The sequence below is a fragment of the Balaenoptera acutorostrata genome, chromosome 1, assembly GCF_949987535.1.
Source record: "Balaenoptera acutorostrata chromosome 1, mBalAcu1.1, whole genome shotgun sequence".
Taxonomy (NCBI): Eukaryota; Metazoa; Chordata; class Mammalia; order Artiodactyla; family Balaenopteridae; genus Balaenoptera; species Balaenoptera acutorostrata.
In genome coordinates this window covers 169,931,517-169,952,623 of record NC_080064.1, presented here as the reverse complement: position 1 = coordinate 169,952,623, position 21,107 = coordinate 169,931,517, and the positions used below count along the sequence as shown (strand labels likewise).

Sequence of the window (21,107 nt, the reverse complement as noted above, 5' to 3'; positions counted from 1 at the left end):
GGGCTTTAATACTTGCTCAGTGAATGAATGAATGAATGATGGATAATTTCAGTTACTGGCAGATCAGTACCTAAATTACATGAGCAATACAACTCAATTCATCATCAGACAGTGAATTCAATTTTGTAACTGGTTAATTTGAAGTGACCTTGGGACATCCTGTATGATGGGCAGGATAATAGCTCCCCAAAGATGTCCACATTCCAGTTCCCCAGAACGTGCAAATATATTACTCTACATAGGAAAAAAGACTTTGCCGATGTGATTAGGTTAAGGATCTTGAGATGACATTATCCTTGATTATCCAGGTGGGCCTAAAGTAACCACAAGGGTCCTCGTAAGTGAAAGGAGGAGGCAGGAGAGTCAGAGAAGATATGACGGAAACAGGTCAGGGTGATGTGACCATGAGTCAAGGAATGAGAGCAGCCTCTAGGAGATGAGTAAGAAAGGCAAGGAAGCAGATTCTCCCCTGGAGCCTCCAGAAAGAACATAGCCCTTGATTTTAGTCCAGGGAGACCCATTTTGGACTTCTGGTCTCTAGAACTGTAAGGTAATAAACGTGTAGTGTTGTTTCAAACCGCTAAGTTTGTGGTCATTTGTTACAGCAGCAATAGGAAACTAATACACCTGGTGGAGACGTCTAATAGGCTGCAGATTATACTGGCCTAGTGCTCAAGAGAGATACAGGGATTGGAGATGGGGGGCGCCTCAGACTTTTCAGCTTACAGGTGATCCTTACTCAGCTGACAGAGTAGCTGAGATCACAAAGAACAAAGGGAGTGTTTAGAGTAAGAGGTGAAATGAACCAGTAGCTTGAGCCCTCAGTAGGAGGGGTTATGACGTGTTAATGGAGAGTGCCTGCCTTTCCCCACACCTGTAGTTTGTTCAGTTGGGTTAGGAGGAAATAAAGGCCACAGTGGGGAAGGGAAGCAAAGCAGCTGGGTACACCAAAAATGAATTTTAGAACTTTGTCCACAACCTGAGGATAAGTCAAAGAACAATCATGCACACAGCATTTACTGTCACTCAACACTGCCTGGCAATTCAACCCTATTTCCCTGGTATATTTGTATTCCCTATTTTACACCTTCTCCTCTGTCTTCAAATTCCCTACACCCCACCCCTCCCCAACTTTCCAGTGATCTTGCCTCTTATTGAGAAAATCAAAACAAATCAGAAAAGAACTGCCCTCATTTGTCTTCTACACTTTCCATACCATCACCATGCACTTGCATCTACCTTATATGCTGTCACTACAGATAAAGCATCCCTCCTACTAAAGGCCAAACCCTCACTTATGCACTGGATCTCTTCCCCTTCTTACCTTGCCCATGGAAATCCCCTCTCTCTCCTACATCATCAATTTCTCTCTTTTTACATACAAGTATACTTTAGTATCTCTCATCTTTAAAATGTCCTCCATTGACCACACAGCCTTATCCCACTATTGCCCCAAGTTGCCTACAGTCTCCATTTCTTCACTATACACTCACCCCTCAAACCATTCCACATGTTCTCTGGATCCCACTCCTCCCCTGACACTGCTCATGTCAATGCTACCAGTGACCTCCATACTGCTGAATCTAATACTTACGGCTTCTGTGCTACCATGTACTCCTCCTGCCTCTGTGATTCCTCTTCCTCCTCTACGTGATGGGTCCTAGATCTTTGTCTTTGACCCCTTTACCTTTTCTAAGGTACACATTTTCCTAAGTCATCCAGTCAGTCCTAAGGCTTTAGAGTCCATTTATCATGGCCATGACTCCAGTTTTTCCAAATGCCTACTTGACATCATGGAGGTCTGAATGATATCTCCAACTTAACAAGACCAAACCAAAACTCTTGATTTCCCTCTTCCCAACCTGTTCTTCACAATTTTCACATCTTATGAATGGCACCACCATCCACACAATTGCTGAAGTCAAAAATCTAGAAATTATCCTTGAGTGTTCTCTCCCTAACAAACTCAACATCCAATCCATTAGCAAGTCCTGTAGAGCCGCGGTCCCCAACCTTTCTGGCACCAGGGACCAGTTTCGTGGAAGATAATTTTTCAAGGGGGTCGTGGGGCGGGGGGAACGGTTGAGGCAGTAATGCCAGCGATGGGGAGCGGCAGATGAAGCTTCCCTCGTTTGCTGCTCAGCTCCTGCTCTGTGTCTGTGTGTGTGTGTGTGTGTGTGTGTGTGTTGGGGGGGGGGCGGGGGAAACCCCTGCTGTAGAGTCTACTTCCAAAATATTCCAAATTAACTTCTTCAGTGTTACCCACTACCCCCAATATCCAAGCCACCTTTTGGCGTGCACGTGTGGAATAGCTTCTTAATTGGCTGAAACAATTAGCTTTGCAGGGCTGGCTTTTTGTCATTCGGATCTGAGCTTAAACATCACCTCGTCACCTAGACCTTCACACTGCAGCCAATCTAAGCTTACTCTCAATCACTTCATCCTATTTTATCTCTCTACAAAGCACATATCACCGATATTTTGTTTGTCCTCCCTCCTGTTCATTTCTATATTCCCCAGGGCCTACATCACGGCCTGGCAAAGGGCAGGCACATAAATATTTTTTGAACGAATGCAAAAGCACATACTGCGTCCCAGGATTGTGCTAATCTATGAGTACTGTACTCTCTTCCCATCTCAGCAGGATACTTTCGTAAAATGTAAAATTCCACACTGAGGATTAACTGGATGCATGTTACACCCCTTCCCCCACCAGTAACCCGCCTTCCTGTATTTCCCCACCCCGCCCCTTGCAAAAAATAATTAATTAATTAATAATAATAATAATAATAATGAGGAGAGATTTGGAAAACGGCGTCATCAATATGGTCTTCTGCCACATTCCGAAGGCTTCACCGAGTTAAACGCAACAGAAACTAACCGCAGCAAAAGCGGAGAAGTAAGGCAGGTAGAAGACCGCACCAGCCGCAAGAGCATACGGCAAGTGCTGGGGCGCAGACCGCAAGCACTGCATGCTGGGAGCTGTAGTCTCCCGGGGAGGCCAGGCCCGAAGCACCGGGCCCCCGCAGCATGCTGGGAACTGTAGTCGACGGCTGGCAACACGCCGCGAGGAACGACCGCAGTTAAGACTCCGCCTCTGCGCTTCCTCACTGCATGCTGGGAACTGTAGTCTTTCTGGGAACCCGCTCCTCCCGGGCCGAGAGGCACCGAGGCTGCGCCATCTTAGGTCCGAGCGCGGCAGTGGAGGCTAGAGCGCAGGCGGGCCCAGCCCAGGCGCCGGCCGGCCGGCCCCGCCCCCGGGGGCCTGGCGCCCGCCCCTCACTTGGGCCCCGCCTTCCCCCCACGTGTCTGCCGCCGGGGGAGGCGCCTGAGCCGGAGCGGGCCGCCTGCGGTCCGGCCCGGTCGGCGCAGAGCGTCTAGTTGGCGGCGCCCGGGAACGAGTCGCTTCCCGATGTTCCCGCCCCGGCTGCCGCGGGCCGCGCTGTGCGCCTAGTGCCCGGCTCCGGCCCCCTGAGGCGTCCGCGGGGGTGAGAGCGGCCTCGGCCCCGCGGAGACGAAGCAGCTGGAGGGCGAGGCGGCGGCCGCCGGGAGGAGGATGGGGGCTAACCAGTTAGTGGTGCTCAACGTGTACGACATGGTGAGTACGGCCCCAGCTGCCGGAGCCCGGCCCAGGCCCGCATCCTCTCGCCGGTCGGCTCGGACCCGGCCCCACGCGCTTCCTACCTCGCGTCGCTGCCTCCCGCTTGGTTCTCTGGGGTGGGGGGAGGGGAGTATTATTTTTTAATCGCTGTAAACGTCGACGCGCTTGTTAGCGTTGCCCAGTCTGCCCCGGGGCTTTGGCCAAGACTCGGTTCGCCTTGAATTTTTCGCGTGCCCCGACTTGGCCCGGACCCTGGGCTGGGCCCGACCCTCTTGTCCCTTCCACGAAGCTTGGGTCGCGGGTCGGACTTCCCACTCCACCACCCGGACTCCGGGGCAGCCCCGCTTCTCCCACGCCGACTGCCTGCTCTGCCAAACCAGCCCAAGACTTCAAAAACTCCCAAGCTCTTCTTTCTAAGTCCACAAAGTCACCGCTTGTGATGTCTGTGTTATAGAGTCTCTTTAAAGGTGAACAGGAGCCAAGACACCCTTGCCTCCAAGGCAACCTCATTAAAATCAATGAGGCTAAAATTTATCCAGAAAATAGCCCAGCTGAATTATTTAGGGATCATGGTGGTGCTCCTTTCCTAGATTCTGGAGACCACTTTCCAGGTGATGCAACAGGTATCTGACGTGACCACAGGAGAGTGACGGGAAGAACTTGTTTGTTGTCATCTAACTTTGGAGTACTGTGAGCACACAGAATTGAGTCCGAGGATTGGTTTGCCTTATAATTGCCATTGAAATACCCAGTACACAGTTACTGTGTTAGATGCGTGCTTGTGTTTGTTTGCTTTCGGTTGATTAGTCTTTGTTTCATAAGGGGTCCCTTCTACCTGCGATGTTTAAAATTTCTTGTTAAGTGGATTGACAAATGAAAAAGTCCCCAACATTATTTTTGTTGTCTTAAAGATGCAGAAGAGCAAAAATACTGGAGGTCAGGAGTCTCGGTTCTCATTCATAGATCTAAAATTTTTACTCCCTTGTATTGTTTTTAAGTTTTTAAATTTACAGTGTAACATCTTGGGTAGAAAGGGATTCCCATGCCACAATCTGGGAATTAAGTGAGAAGGCCATAAGGACTGCTTGAGATTTGAGATCAGATCTCTGTTGAGTTCACATATAAACTTGGGAGGTGAAAGGAGATGGGTTAACGTACTGAGAAAAGTGGCACATGATAGAAAAAGTTACAGAGAAGACTAATCCTCTAGAGTAATAATTCTCTAGAGTAAATAATTCTCTAGCGCAAAACTTTTTGTGGATAGCTGTGGATGCCTTTATTTTCCAAGAATTTTTATTGCTCTTTTATTGTTTCTGTTTACCTGCCTCCCCACCCCGCCCCCAGAGATCTGAATTTGGTTTCTTGTTTATTCATGAAGATTGTTACAAACCGTCTGTCCCTCAGGATATATTCTGCTCTTGAGAGCACAATATCCCTTTTCTTCTACATTATTAAACCTCTTTAGAAATGACGATTATGCAATGGCCAGAGGACCACGGTTTCATAGCCTAAAAGGAGTCTGTGAAAGTAGAGGAAGAGAGTGTTTTGCTTTTTTAATAAAACTGAAAATACATTCTTTGGCTTATAATGGCCTTTTTTACACTTTAGGTATTCTGTGAATCACAAAAATCATTGCCATGTGGTAAACGTAGGAAAAGCTAGAGATGATATTAAAACCAGTATATTTTAAAGGGAGGAGTGTCCTGAAAGATTTAAAAAATATTAACTGGGTAACAAAGATCTTATTCTTCACATCACTTTTGTAAAGTAGGTAGTTACAAAGGAAACAGAGAACAGGGTAGGTTAAACCTTCCCAGGTAACTATGAATAGGATCTAGAATTTCTAGACCACAGTCTGTTTCATTATTTTCTCTACTGAATAATTCCTGTGTCAGCAGGAGGAGAAGGAGCATGTGAATGTTTAGCAGAATGGTAACTAGCTGAATTATTAGACTTCTAATAAACTTGCTTTTATATGTTCTTTTAAGGGCTTTCGGTCTGTCAGTGTTTTGTGTCACTAACTCAGCAACCTACAATTATTTAGTTAGGACCCTGTAGAAGTCACAAAAATTAATTAATTATCCTTTTTTCTTTAAGGAATTTAGAAAGTCATAGGGGAGTTACAACAGTAGTAACAACCCAAAACAGAATACCATGCTTTTGATAAGAGCAGAACAAGATGTAAAGAAGACTGAGTGTGCTTGTAGGATCAGGGAATGCTGAAAGATAAAGGGGGCAAAACCTGAAGGATTGGTAGGATTTCCGCAGGCAGGGAACATTCAGCATGAACAGAGTGGCAGGAGTAGGAAAGCATAGGTTGGATTTGGGAAATCCAGTATGGCTAGAGTGTAGGACGCATGAAAGGAGACAAAACTTTCAGTTTGATTAGAGTTTTTATTGGTTTGGGGCTGAGGGGGTGGTCTGTGAGCCAGGGGGAACCATTTAAAGTTTTTGTGGTGAGGAGCAATGTGATCAGAGTTACGTTTTAGAATTAAGATCAGTGGGTTGAGGTACAAATTTGTATCTATTATACTCATTTTTCTCAAGTCAGTTTTGGTTTTTGAAACATTTTTGCTTGATGTCAAGGGCAAATTCCTTTTATCTTTGATAGTACTTCCTATTCATCATAAATGACTTTGATGAGGATTGCTGTGGTCTGTCTGTACAGGCCTAGTTCATCAACTATCTGTCTAGTCCAGACTTCGTAAACATGAAAATCAACCTTTGATTTGCACTTATAACCACTGTTTCTAGGGACCTCTTGTGGTGTATCCTTGTACCTCTTTCTCTGTGAGACTGTTGCCTGCTCTAGGTGACTGTATTTTTCCTGTTCAGTAGATTGGGAGCTGCTCACCATTTCTTTTCTCCCATAACTCTGCCACATACATGAAAATAATTGTATCAGGGTCGTCTGAATTAACTTTCTTCTCATGAAGAAATAGTATAATCCTCAAAAGGTTACTTAATCTTACAGAGTGCTGCTTAATTATTGCTTGCTGCCTTCTCAGTGATTATGTTCCTCTCTGTACTTTGGGGTAATCTACCACCAATAAAACATGTCCTGGAGTTATTTTCCAAGTCTTGGGAATGAGGTTATTCACATATTGCTAACTTACTGGCATACATAGTAAAGCAGGTGATTCAGGTTAGTTTCACTTGCTGGGCCAGTCTCTGGTATAGTCACTTTAGCACAAAGTCTTCATGTGTCATAGATACGGATTTTGTGCTACTAAGGAATTTTTATAAAGTAAAAATATGCAGTAATATGATGATGTTTGTAGATTCATTCCATAAACAATTTTTTTCCTATTGTTAAATAGTACCTGTACATCTTCAGAGTCTTAATAGAAAAGAAACAATTTCTAGGACTCTTCAAATGAGGCAGTTTTTGTCTGGACTCCATTCTTTTGATCCTCCTGTCTGCATTACACTCCTAGAGAGTGTGAGGCCATGCAGGTGTGACACGGTCTGACTTCCCGTACATCTGTAGGTCTAATTCAGACTTCCTGAAAGAGTTTCAGACTCATTTAAATATACTTTTCACCTAAGTGATTCCATAATATCATTAAATCAACATGTCCAGGAACAAACTTTTATCCCTTTTCTCCTTTCCTGACCTCAGACCCTTCCCCGTTACTCTACCGAACCCCCCCAGCCCCCCCCCATTTCTTGTTAAAGGCCCATTTCCTACCAATCCCCCACTGTCTCCCCTCCCCCCAACATACACTCTTTATGCTCACACGATGAAATTTTTACGTTATCCGAATAAGCTGTACTGTACCCAGGTCCTCTTACACATGCTGATCATTCTGTCTGGAATGTCCTCTTCCAGCGTTGATCAGCTGTAACCCCCTGCTCCTTGTAGCTGTAGCTTAGCCTTTATTCATCAGACTTGGCTTGACATCTGTGCCCTAGTTGTACTTTCTACGTGTCTCAATCACTGCATGTATTATAATTCTGTGCATCCCACTAAACTGTAAGTTCCTTGATAGCATTGTACTACCACCAGTGTTTAGAACAGGGCCTGCCACTAGAATGTGTTCTGCAAGTAAATACTTACCAAATGAATGGGATTTTAACTAGGCAGTTTTATCGGGAATGGTGCTAGTACTTAAATGGCATGAAAAGGTCATCTGGTCCCTCTTCTCCCTGTGTCACATACCTATTTCTGGGTTTTTTTCCTTGTACTTTTACTTAGTTTATTGCAGGATTTTAGCTTTATTGGACCAAGAAGGGAAATAGGATAGCAAAATAACATCAATTATTCTTCTTTGACATTGTTTTTTTGTTTTGTTTTTGATTTTTGTTTTTTTAACACTGTGTAACTAGACTGAAGAAATGTTCTTAATCTGTTTATTCTTTGAACTTGGATTTTAGTCACTCCTTGGAAGATAATCCCTTCAAAAACATTGTCAGTTCCTGAATTTTAATAAGATTTAACTAGTTAATAGGAACTAGTCTTAACTTTCTTGTACCAAGTATGCTTCTTGGGCCAGTGACTTTCTTACCACTTGACATAGAAACAGTGACCCGTGAGTCTAGCTAAAAAAAAAAAAAGGGGGACAGTCATAAATCTGCCCTCCTATGTTATCTCTGACAGTATCTCCTCTTCTTTTTTCTTTTCTTTCTTTCTTTCTTTCTTTTTTTTGGTTTAGTGTATAAAAGAATCCAGTCCCTCTATATATTTGTTTTATATTCCCGCAATAACAAATTGCCCAAAACTTAGTGGTTTAAAATAATGCAGATTTATTCTCTCACACTTCTGTAGGTCAGACATTCAGGTGGACTAGGCTGGTTCCTTTGCTCCAGATCTCACAAGGCTTGAAAGCAAGGTGTCAGCTGGCCTAGGCTGTGGGGACACATCTGCTGCCAAGCCCGTTAGATTGTTCCCAGGATTCAGTTGCTTGCAGTTGTAGACCTGAGGTCCCATTCCTTGTTGTTTTGTCAGCCGAGCCTCTCTCAGATGCTTAAAGCCTCTTGCATCCTTCATCCTCAAACCGGCAATAATGCATTGAGTCCTTCTCACACTTCACAGATCTCTGGCCTCCCTTCTCCCACATGTCTCCTACCTCCATCCAGCAAAAGTTCTCTGCTTTTAAGGGCTCTTATAATTAGATGAGAGCCACGAGGATATTCCAGGGTAGTATCTATCTTAAAGTCTGTAACCTTACATCTGCAAAGTCCCGTTGTCATGTAATACAGCATATTCACAGGTTCTGGAGAGCAGGATCTGGACATCTTAAGGAGTCATTCTGCCTACCACACCATCTGTGAAAGGTATTTTGTAAACCCAAAAATGTTTAGTGTTCCCTTTTAGCAGTCCCTTGACTTGGCATGAAATAAATGTTAACCTAGTAATTTAAAATGGAAAATTTGATGTACAGTCGTCCCTCAGTATCCATGGGGGAATTGGTTCCAGGATCCACCCTAGATGCCAAAATCTGCAGATGCTCAAATCCTGTGGTTGACCCTCCACGTGCGCAGATGCGGAACCTGTGGGTACGGCGGGCTGACTGTATATTTATTTTTAAAAATCCACATATTAAGTGGTCCCGTGTTGTTCAAGGGTCAACTGTATTCAGAAAGTAAAGTATGGGAATCTTTTATGATTGGCAAATACTCCGATGTTAAGGGTCCAAGCATGTTGATGACTACAGACCCTTCAAACTGCAGTGGTATAGTGTATATCAATCCTGAGGTCCCGTGATGATGAATAAAGTTAACAGTATAGAATTTAGTGAAACTTACAAATTAAATACTTTAAATACTAAGGAGAGCCTACTATTTTAGGTGAAATCTTTTGTTAAATGGATTTTTCTTAAGACAGGTTATACTTACACTTTCCATTTGTTGACTGTCAGATTTTCTATAAGAATATTTAAATTCCAAAGCACGATTATTGTTCAAGTATCACACAGTTGGTTACTAGAATATAAAGAGAAGACTGCCAAAATAATCTTAAACTATGAGAAAGGCAGAACAATAATAAAGGGAAACGAGATACTTGTAAATAATTTTGTTTCGATTTATTTGGAATGTATTTTGGTGTATGACTGTGATAGTCCCCTACCCCCAAAACAATAACTCAAAAATTAACTAATTAACCCCACATTATTTGAAATAAAAGTCTCTCCTCACTAAATTGTGATGTCATCCTTATCATAATACTAAATTCTTGCCCATACAGGATTGATCCTAGTCTGATTACTACACTATTTTAATTATTATAATTTCACAATATACTTAGTATATGGCTGGGCCAGTTTCCCTTTATTATCATTCCAAAGTTTTCATGGCTATTACTCATTTTCTTTTTTAGAAGTACTTTGTAAGGCTGTGAAAAAAATTCCATACTTTTTTGTCTGTTTTTTTTTTTTTGATTTTGTTAAAATACACATAAAATTTACTGTCTTAACCATTTTTAGCTGTGTAGTTCAGTGTATAACACATTGTTGTGCAACCAATCTCCAGAACTTTTTCATCTTGCAAAAGTGAAACTATACCCATGAAACAACAATTTCCCACTTCCCTTTCCCCTCAGTCCCTGGCTATTCCCATTCTACTTTCTTTCTCTATGAATTTGACTAGATGCCTCATATAAGTGGAATCATACATTATTTGTCTTTTTGTAACTGACCTATTTTTCTTTGCATAGTGTCCTCATGTTTCATCCCTGTTGTAGCATGTGTCAGAATTTCCTTCCTTCTTAAAGGTGAATAATATTCCACATTTTGTTTATCCGTTTATCTGTTGATGGACACTTGTTTGCTTCCACCTTTTGGCTATTGTAAATAATGCTGCTGTGAACATGGGTCTACAAATAAATCTGCTCAAGTCTCTGCTTTCAGTTCTTTTAGCTGTATACCCAGTAGCCCACAAGATTTTTTTGTTTTATGACATTTCAGTCTCATGTCATCCCTAGAAAGGCTTCCCCTAGCCTAAAATTATAGAAATAATCTACATGTTTGTTCCCAGGTGGAAAACCAGTACTAATTAATGAATGATCCATGGTTCCCCATGTTAATTGGAGGTACGTGCCACGTTTATCCTGTCTTAAATTATCATGGATATATAAGTCTATTTCTTGACTTTCTATACTATTCATTTATTTAGTTACCACTTCCTGCACCATTACAGTTGTTTAATTGCAGTATTCTACTGTGTTTTGATAACTGGTGATAAGTTTCTCATATTCTCTTTCAGAATTCTCTTTGTTTTTCCCACACATTTATTTTTCAAATAAAATTTAAAATCAATTTGTAAAAAATGTCATTGAAAATTTAAGTGTAATGACATTAAATTTATGAATAATTTTGGGGGAGAATTGATAGATTTACAATATTGAGTCTTTTCTCATAATAATAAGAGCTAACGGGACTTCCCTGGTGGTCAAGTGGTAAAGACCCCGCCTTACAATGCAGGGCACAGGGGTTTGATCCCTGGTCGGGGAACTAAGATCCCACGTGCCGCAGGACAACTAAGCCTGAGCTCACGCACCTCAACTAGAGCCTGCGCGCTTCAACTAGAGCCTGCGTGCTGCAAACTACACAGCCCACGCGCTCTGGAACCCGGGCGCCACAACTACAGAGCCCATGTGCCCTGGAGCCTGTGCGCCACAACTCGAGAGAGAAACATGTACGCCACAACTAGAGAGAAGCCCGCGCACCACAACAAAGAGCCCTGCGTGCCACAGCGAAAGATCCCACATGCCTCAACGAAGATTCCACATGCCGCAACTAAGACCCAACACAGCCAAAAATAAATAAATTAAAAATAAATAAATAAATAAATAAAACCTTTAAAAAAAAATTAGAGCTAACATTTTTGAATGTTTTCTGTATGCCAGCCATTGCAATAAGCCATTCCCTCATATCCTTTTTAAAAAATGATGAAACTGGGGCTTAGTTGAAGAATGTGCTCAGAATCATGCCGTAAGTGATAGAGCAGTCTTGAACAAAGAGCTATGACACTAAAATCTGTGCCCTTAACCACCATATAGCAGCCCTCATCCTTGGAAAGTGCTGTGTTTCTCTTTTTATTTGTCCTAATCTTACACCAATTCCTAAACTAACTTTAACTGTGCTCTTTGGAACTCATGAATGGGTAGTGATTTTTAAAATCCCCTACATCCTAAACCTTTTCTGTAAATGGTCCTCTGATGGCTAATTTTATGGGTCAACATGGCTAGGGCAGAGTACCCAGTTTTCAGTCAAACAGCAGTCTAGATGTTGCTATAAAGATATTTTTTAGATGTGATTAATATTTAAATCAGGAGACTGAGTAAAGCAGATTATCCTCCATAATGTGGGTGGGCCTCATCCAATCAGTTGAAGATCTTAAAAGAAAAGACTGTGGTCCCGTAAGGAAGAAGGAAGTCTGCCGCCAGCCGAGCTGTAACATCACCTCTTCCCTGCCTTTCCTGACTGCTCTCCTGCCCTGCAAATTTCACACTTGCCATCCCCGACTATCATGTGAGTCAATTCCTTAAAATAATCACTCCCTTGCTCTCCCCCTGCCATCTAAGTTAGATTTTGTAGTCTACCATTTTAATCATTCCCTCTGTCATATTTGTCTGGCAAATGTAGTTAAATTGAACTCTCCATGTACTCTACACCTCAGCAGACAAATGCAGCTAGAGAAAAATATACAACCATACAGGCTAATCTCACTTTAAAATCATGACCACAAACCCCAAGAGGACCTTAAGTGCCATCTGGCAATGCTTCCTTATTTCTATGGTCAACTGACTTTCCCACTCTCCAAGACAACTACAGTATTTCATACTGTCTGCCCACATTCCTTGCTGTCAGCTGATGGCTTCACTGCTTATTTCACTTAAATTAAAAAAAAAAAAAAAGCGATAGAAGAGAATTTTCTCATCCTTCCACCACCACTGTTCACCTCCCTCCTATTACATGGAAAGGGAATGAATTGCCAGTGTCCCTGCCTGAGGTCAAACCTTCCACTGTGTGCTGAAGCCCATGCTCTCCTATGCAAGGACTTTGCTTTTCTTCTGGTCTCTCTCAGTTTTTCCCCCTCTACTGTCATTCCAGTCAGCATATGAATATGCTGTAATATTTTCCAGTCCTTATTATCTCTGTTTATAAGTTCTTCACTCTGCAGTGAGCTTGAGGGCAGAGACGGTGTGTCACTCTTCTTTTTATTCCCAGAGCTTGGAACATAGTAATCACTTTAAAAAGGTTTGTTGGACTTACCTGAAGTTCCCCTGGGACTTGTCGTCCTGAAACAGTTTCTTCCTCCACTGTGTCCTCTTGTTCATTGCTGCTACTTGCAGGATGGAGAAGCATGCTGCTGGACACCTGCAGTGGCTTTGGGTTTCAACCCTGTGCCTGGCTGCTCACCTCCGGGGACCTGCTTTGCTCTGGTGTCTTGACGGGTCTCGCTAGCCAGTCAGGTGGCAAGTGAGAGTCCTAAAGCATCCACACTGGTTCAGAACAAGAGTATCGATGTGAGAAAGAGTCAGGGCTGAGACAGGCCTGCCTTCTCCTTGGTCACGCCTTCTCTACCTTCTCCTTGGTCACGCTTACTGTGTGGAATCTGTTATTGGAAGTAATGAAATGCAGTCTTTTGTGGTTTAGCCTGGCATCAGGCTGCATGGATTTGTATTCTACCTCCTGCTTTTTAGCTGTGTGACTTTAGGAAAATTACTTAACTTCTCTGTGCTTCTATTTCTTTCTAAAATGGGAATAGGACTTCCCTGGCAGTCCAGTGGTTAAGACTCCAAGCTTCTAATGCAGGGGGTGCTGGTTCGATCCCTGGTCGGGGAGCTAAGATCCCACATGCCAGGCAGCACGGCCAAAAAATTTAAAAATAAAATAAAATGGGTATAGTACTGTACCTAGCTCATAGGGTTTTTTTAAGGATCATATGAGTCAATTTATGTAAAATGCATAGAATGATACCTGGCACATGATAAGCACTAGAAAGTGTTAGCTATTGTTATTGCTAGTGTTATTATTTGCGGGATTGTAGAAGCTAAATGAGCTTCCGTTTGTATACTTTCAGCCGTTGCTACACTTAATAACTCGAGTTTTGGAATTTCTTCACTTTATCTAAAGGAGTGTTAGTACACAGAACAAAGTGCTCCCCAGATTGAAACATTAAAAGCAGGCTGTTGTAGAATAGATAGCAAACTAGTGGTTACCAGTTTGCAGGGGTGCGGAAAAGAGGAGTGCGGGGGTGGGTACACACTACTGGGTGTAAAATAGGCTCAAGGACGTATTGTACAACACGGGGAATATAGCCAGTATTTTATAACAACTGTAAATGGAAAGCAACCTTTTAAAAATTGTATAAAAAAATTAATAGTAAATTTAGATTAAAAAAAATGTGGGCTTTTGTACATTTGACACCATCTCCAAGATCTCCATCATATGTATAAAGTTGTATAAAGTTGGGGTTAATTGTATAGCCTTTTTTTTCTCTTTGTGTGTTAGAGTTGACAGCTGGTCTTCAGCCTTTCTGCCAGATGAACTTAATGGATCTAATTTATATGTCTTTAAATATTTGTGGAAACTAAAAATAAACAACTTAGCTTGAGATTGGTTTGTATACCATAGTGTAATTATAAGTTCTAGCTCACTGCCCAACACTAAGTTAAATGAACCACCAGATGAAGTTAACATGTTAATTGTCTCCAGCAGTTCTCAGTATAATCTGTTGTGTGTATTCTAGTCTACTGAATAGTATAAAAAGAGTTGTCTGGTTGAAGTACAGTCGAAATTCTAGTTTCCAGAAGGAACGTATCTTCTAGACTTTCCCACTCCTTCAGATTTGAGGGTTAGTTCCCAGAATAGGAGGTCTCTACATTACTAAACTAGTAATAAGGTAGGCATGTCATATGGCATTTAGGCAAAGAGTAAGTGATGGCTATTTCTTTTTACTTGCGACGGTACATGATAGGTCACCATAATTTCACATTTAAGGAAAAATAATGAACTAATAGTATTGATCTCCATCTTATTCTGAAGTTTCAGGATACTTCAAGATCATGTAAAGAAAATCAAAGCCACATGAGACTATTAGGAAGTAGTCATGTGATTTAAAAAAAAGCACCAGGTGAAGGCTAAGAAACGTGGGCTCTGTTTACAGTTTAACCACTCATTATGTGGCCTTGGGCACAAATTACTTGCTTGAATATCCCAAAAGTGATTTACATATTTTATGTGGACTGTTGTTATGAAAGAATAAGTGAAAGCATGTGTTAGAGTAACCCAAAAAATGAGTTATTAATTTATTACACACATATTTGTCAAATTTTGACTGACTGTTTACATTCTTACTGAGTTTCTTATGGACAAGCACTGTGAGTTAATCACCCTTGTACCCCCGGTGCCTGTCAGAGTCCCTGGCACATACATTGTATTGAATCAAAGTTGTCTAACTTGCTTTATTTATAGCTTCGTAGGTAAGTAAAAATTTTAAATGAGATTTAAATTGAGATGCAATTTAGGGGAACCTGCTAGAACTGTTTCTCAATTTTATCCTGGACCAACTAAAATATACATTTTACATAATATTTATTATGCACTCATGTAACTGAAACCAGATGTTCAGGAAACACCTTGCTGTGTGTGATGTCCTCTGATAAGTTCTATTGCATTATGTTTCATTCATTTAAAATAATGCTGGTGCAACCCACTGAAATGATTTTAGGATTCTTTAATGGGTTTTAAACCTGCAGTTTAAGAGATACCTCTCAAGAAGGCAAGCTCCATGAGAACAGGAACTTGATCATGTTCACTTCTGTATTGCTAGTTCTTAGCACATAACAGGTGTTCAATAACATATTTCTTGAATGAGAGAAAGAATGGAGTTGCTTTCCCATGGGTCACATTTAAGAACAGGACAAAGGGAAAAGCATTACATATTCCTTGCTACATTTCAGCTCATCAAGTATTTGAGTGATCTAAGTACAATATAATACAATACACTAAGCAACATGGAGGGTACAGAATTAAGTAAGACTTTGTCTCAGATCTCATGCAGTTTTAGAACCCAATCCAGGAGCATAGTCAGGTACAAATAGGCCTTCTTAAAAGGAGTTTCAGGGTTTTACTAACATTTTTATTTCACACAACTAAATTAAGTGCCTGATACAAGAGATTTTCCAGAACATGGTTTTCTGGTGTAGATGTGGTTCAGGACCAAGAATTGGCAGTACCCTGCCCCATCTACTTATCATCACTAGTAGAGTCAAACAGTGGATTATATAAAATAGGGTTAGTCTTAAAAATATTCAAGGGGCATTCGGTTCACTGTTGATTTGACTTTTAAAAATCTGTTCTCCTTTAAATAACTTAATTCACAGTCATCCTGTGTCTAGCTTGTTGTGGGTCTTAGAAATTAGATCCTTTGGTAAACATAATAATTTGTTTTTGAAAATTAGTTTGTGTAGTTAATAAAGAGGAGGAACCTTTAGCTCTGTACAAAATACATGTCACCACATTTTCCTTGGTTTTTAGATTATCATGTCAGTATGTAATTAGGCATATTCACACTCATGAGATCAGGACAGTGCTTAGGAGCTTTTTAAGACTCAGAGTACAGTTCTTAAGAAGGCCAGTCTTAGGCTAACTTTAAATTTTATCATCAAAACTGAGACCACAGAGTAAAAGAGGGTGCAGGCTTAATAGTTATATTGAAGCAAACGTAAACTGGGACTGTCCCAGCAAACAGGGAAGTTTGACTAGGCTAGCTTTTGTGCATATGTTTATGTTTGGCTACACTGTCTCAAAAAGAAAAAAATTTTTTTTTTACAGAACATTTATAAAACTTGAAACACTATTAACTAAAAAATGACTGACAAATCTTTCATAATCAGGAGAGATTATGTACTCTAAAAAATTGAGGCTTAATACCTACTGTTATCAACAATTTATAAATAACTTTGTAATGAAAATGTTTTTGTTACATAAAGATTTTTTTTTCTAAGACATAGAAAGTCGGCCATGTGCTTATTAGATAATATTTTCAGGTAGTGAAAAGATTGGACATTTTCTTAGAAATAATTATAATGGAATAGAATCTATATATTTCTTATAGTATAAGGCAAATTAACAGACATAGCACTGGATATTCATGATTTCATCTAAAAAAGATACTAGAAAATCTCAGTTCATTCAGTGAGTTATTGTCTCTCTGCTTTATGACTAGCATTAAATATGATTTACTGTCAATATTAAATAGCATTTACTGTAAGGTTATCTTGGGCTAAATCCAGTGGTACCAGAAAGACTTCATAAGGTAGTTTAACAGTGTGAACATCAAGGACAGTTTTATATGAGATGACACTATAATAATTATCCCACAATCTCTACTAGTCACAGTTTATTTTGGAATTTTAACTCAGTAATTGAAATGCCTTGTCCTAAACACCTTTTTTGGGGAATTAAGTAAAATGCTTACTTTTAATCCAGTGAACACTGGTTCTAGTTTATAGGGGAAACAGTCATACTTTATACTTAGATCATTTAATACTGCCTTCTAAGGAAGTCAGACCCAGGCTCTAAGTGTTTATATTAAGTGTTTTAAGTTCCAGACTAGGGAGATAGCATTTATCATTGTTGTTGCTTTCAAACAGGAAGCATAACATTTTATTAAATGAATAAAGCAAATCACTGACTGAAATGAAGTTTAATGAAAGTTCTCTATCAGAAGAAGAACTTAACATTTTAATATATGACTATAAAATAGTACAGTCAGTTCACTTCTGTAAGCAATGCTTTAAAATAATAAATAGAAATATTTAGGCCAATTTTTGCATTGAAGCAAGATTGAGCTCAAAAGTTAACTATAGTTATTTATGTATTTATTGCCTTCCCATGTATTTCAAGATGATAACTTTTCTGTGAATGGTTTCCTCTTACCTTTTTATATTAATACTTTGGAATGCTTTGATAAGCCTTCTACACTTCAGTGACACTGGCTGGTATCAGAGGAGGTAAAGCGTGTATTAGTGGTCCTTCCTTGGCCCCTTCTCTTTACTTACTTGCCACCTCCATGGACTTAGGAAGTATAAGACTGTAAGGTCCTAGCACCAAAGTGAGATGGGTTCTCCAGCCCTTTGCTCATGTCCTTCATGAATCTATAAGAATCCTATAAAACCACTGCCTTATTTACAGAGACCATTTACTCAGGTCTGTACTTTTCAAGAATATAAATAATTGCTCATAGGAGTCTTAGAGTCAAATTAACTCTGCTATTGTTTGCTACTCAGTTTAGTGAGTCACTGCTCTTGGTAATTTGACATCAACTCCCAAAGATTCTTGAAAATTCTGAGAATTAACAGATAGCCAGAACCAATCTGCTTATTTACACGTGCATACGACCCTTTACCAATGTGTAGAACAGAGTATTAGGGAAGGATCATATTATCAATATATGTGTTTGCTACTACTAATGCTTAATGTTTACTATAGGTCAAGCACTGTTCTAAGTACTTTATACATACTAATTTATTAATCCTCATAATAGTCCTCTGTGGAAGATACTATTTATTATCTCCATTTTATAAATAAGGACAGAGAGGATAAATATCTTTACCCAGGTCACACAACTAGTAAATAATGAAGTCAGAATTTGAACCAAGGTGTTCTGCCTCCAGGATCTGAATTGGAATCAAACACTTTTTGAGACATATTGGGTATCTTTAAAAGTTATCGAATATCAGTGTGGGACGGGGATAGATTGGGAGTTTGGGATTGACATGTACACACTACTATATTTAAAATAGATAACCAACAAGGACCTGCTGTATAGCGCAGGGAACTCAGCTCAATATTCTATAATAACCTAAATGGGAAAAGAATTTGAAAAAGAATGGATACTTGTATGGGTGTAACTGAATCACTTTGCTGTACACCTGTAACTAACACATCATTGTTAATCAACTATATTCCAATATAAAATTTAAAAATTTTTTTAAATAAAATTTAAAAAACTTTTTTAAAGTTACCAAATATCTATGAAGAAAACAAGACAAAGAACCCCCATCTCCTGACACTCAGCCCAGTGTCTTTCCACTATAGTTCAAATGCTTCAGCGTTGTTCGTTGTAATGCTTGGATCAACCTTTTTCTATCCAAGCAATAAACTCTGAAGTAAATTCAAAGATAATAGAAGCAATACTCTTGTGATCCAGACTGGAACACAGGAATGTTGTGGGCTTTCCTGTTTGATCCTAAGGGAAAGATAGCCTTAGATTAAGCTAACCAAATGGTTTAGTAGGTGGTTGACATGGACATGTTGTGGTAACTCTGCTGTTGTTTCGTGGTTCGAGAGATACTATTTTGTGGTAGCAGCTGGCTGGTTTACTGTTTTCCTTTCGTATGTTGGGAAAAGTTTGAGAAGAATCAAACTGTAAACTTTCAAATGAAAACATCTGATTTTTCATATAATCCTTGAGAGATTGTATAGTTGTCAGCATTGGGTAAACTTGAATGTATAGTTTCCTTTAGTGGATCTGCCCCTAGTGTTCCATTTCACTCCTGCCTCACACAGCGTGGCCCTGTGTGGTAAGCTTTCTCTGCAGGGCTGGCCCCAGTGTCATTATATATACCTCTTTATCCCAGCTTCTGCAGTTGTCTCAGAGCAATAGTTCAACTAGTCTCCTGAATACTGGTTGTACTCTTAGACTTGGACAAACTCTAGCAATAAAAGTGGTCTTTTCCCAATTCAAATAAAAAGCTAAGCCTTTAAATAAAATTGTCCTGTATTATCCATGTTTCCCAAGTATATAATTTCAAACTTTTGGCATCTGCTGCTATTTAGACAACAAAATCAATGAAGACATACCCAACAAAAATTAACAGAAATCTTGCTAACATCCAGTCATATCTAATTCAGCAGCTTGGTTTGTTTGTTTTTCATGGATACATGTTCTTGGCTGTGATTTCATGTTGCATATTTATATCTTCTGTTAGAAAATATCAATGTTTTATGGTTCTACAAAAGCATGAATTTCCACATAGCAAGTTTAAGAAGCTCTTTTGAGCTTTGTAGGGAGATTTTAATTCCAGAGATGCCATGTGAAACGTTTTGACAGTGGTAAATAATTTTTTAAAGTAATGACAAAGGATGGAAAACAAGTTAGAGGAGCATTGAGAAACACTATTAATTTCAAAAGTCTTAAACTATGAGAGGATAGTAATTGCATGAATAACTATCAACAGCAAATCATTGTAGGAGAGTTTCACAACTGAAATCATTCAGTAAAAGACTCAGTCCTCATACACAGCCGGCTCTCCGTATCCGCAGATGCAGGGGTCTGACTGTACCACACCATTTCAAATAAGGGACTTGAGAATCTGGGGGGGTTCTGGAACCAATCCCCCGTGGGTGCCATGGGACTGCTGTACTTTTTCTGCTTGTTTACAGTTATATCATTAAATCTCCACTTAAAGTAGGCATCATCCATATTGTCTGCATAGCCTTGGCAGGACTTTGAGGCAGAAGGACTAGATAAGGCTTGCTGACCTTGAATTAAACACCTGTCTTCCACAGGCAGCCTGCCCAGTTTTTAAAGAGTGAGCCTTCCAGGCATGTTCTCTGATAACAGAGCTAGGAAGCCCTAACAGAAACAAGAACACTTAGAGAGAGACTTCTCTGGTGGTGCAGTGGTTAAGAATCTGCCTGCCAAAGCAGGGGACATGGGTTCGAGCCCTGGTCCGGGAAGATCCCACATGCCGCGGAGCAACTAAGCCCGTGTGCCACAACTACTGAGCCCGCGCACCACAACTACTGAAGCCCGCACACCTAGAGCCCGTGTGCCGCAACAAGAGAAGCTACTGCAATGAGAAACCTGCACACCACAATGAAGAGTAGCCCCTGCTCACCGCAACTAGAGAAAGCCTGCATGCAGCAACGAAGACCCAATGCAGCCAAAAATAAATAAATAAATTTATTTAAAAAAAAAAAAGAACATTTAGAGAGCATCTCTGTGGAAGGCTTACCCTCTTTGGAGTCCATTCAGAAAAAAACTCACACCAAAGAAAAACATCTCATTTACTTCATAAAATTTATTCAGTAATGTGCTGCTGTTTATATATGAGCCGTGGTTGACCAGAACATGTATATTTAGAGGATATTTTTTTCCTGGGGTTTTTTTTTTTTTTCAGTCTCGCTGCGTGGCTTGCGGGATCTCAGTTCCCTGACCAGCGATTGAACCCAGTCCCTTGGCAGTGAAAGTGCAGAGTCCTAACGACTGGACCGCCAGGGAATTCCCTTTTTTTTTCTGTTCTTGATATGTTATTTGTTTATAGTCTGTTTTCTGCATGTTTTTGAAGGCAGCTATCTGGAATTAGGAATGCGGTGTGTAATTTGAGAAATAATTGAAGTTTTTGATTGGAGATAAGTATCTGCAGGAAATTTTGTCCTTGGAGGATTCATGATATTTATAGAATAGTTTTTGTTTAGGTTTGCCAACTGTGAAATTATATACTCTTCTACCCTTTGGTACAAGTTAGTAGATCCTTTACTTCTATTCC

General features: G+C 40.4%; 1 protein-coding gene across 3 annotated transcripts in view; it reads left to right on the top strand.

Annotated features, from left to right (window-relative positions):
* The first annotated feature begins 3,292 nt into the window (after positions 1-3,292).
* DESI2 (desumoylating isopeptidase 2) overlaps positions 3,293-21,107 on the top strand; it is a 39,677-nt gene continuing 21,862 nt past the window's right edge. The window contains exons 1-2 of one of the 3 annotated variants that reach the window (XM_007182449.2): positions 3,294-3,598; positions 10,577-10,631. Coding sequence is in view for 2 of the 3 variants with exons in the window: in XM_028166613.2 (XP_028022414.1) it covers positions 3,557-3,598 (42 nt within the window). In the remaining variant the exon portion in view is untranslated. Of the gene's footprint in view, positions 3,599-10,576; positions 10,632-21,107 lie in introns of all 3 variants that reach the window. The other 2 variants (XM_028166613.2, XM_007182448.2) reach the window with 2 other exon arrangements.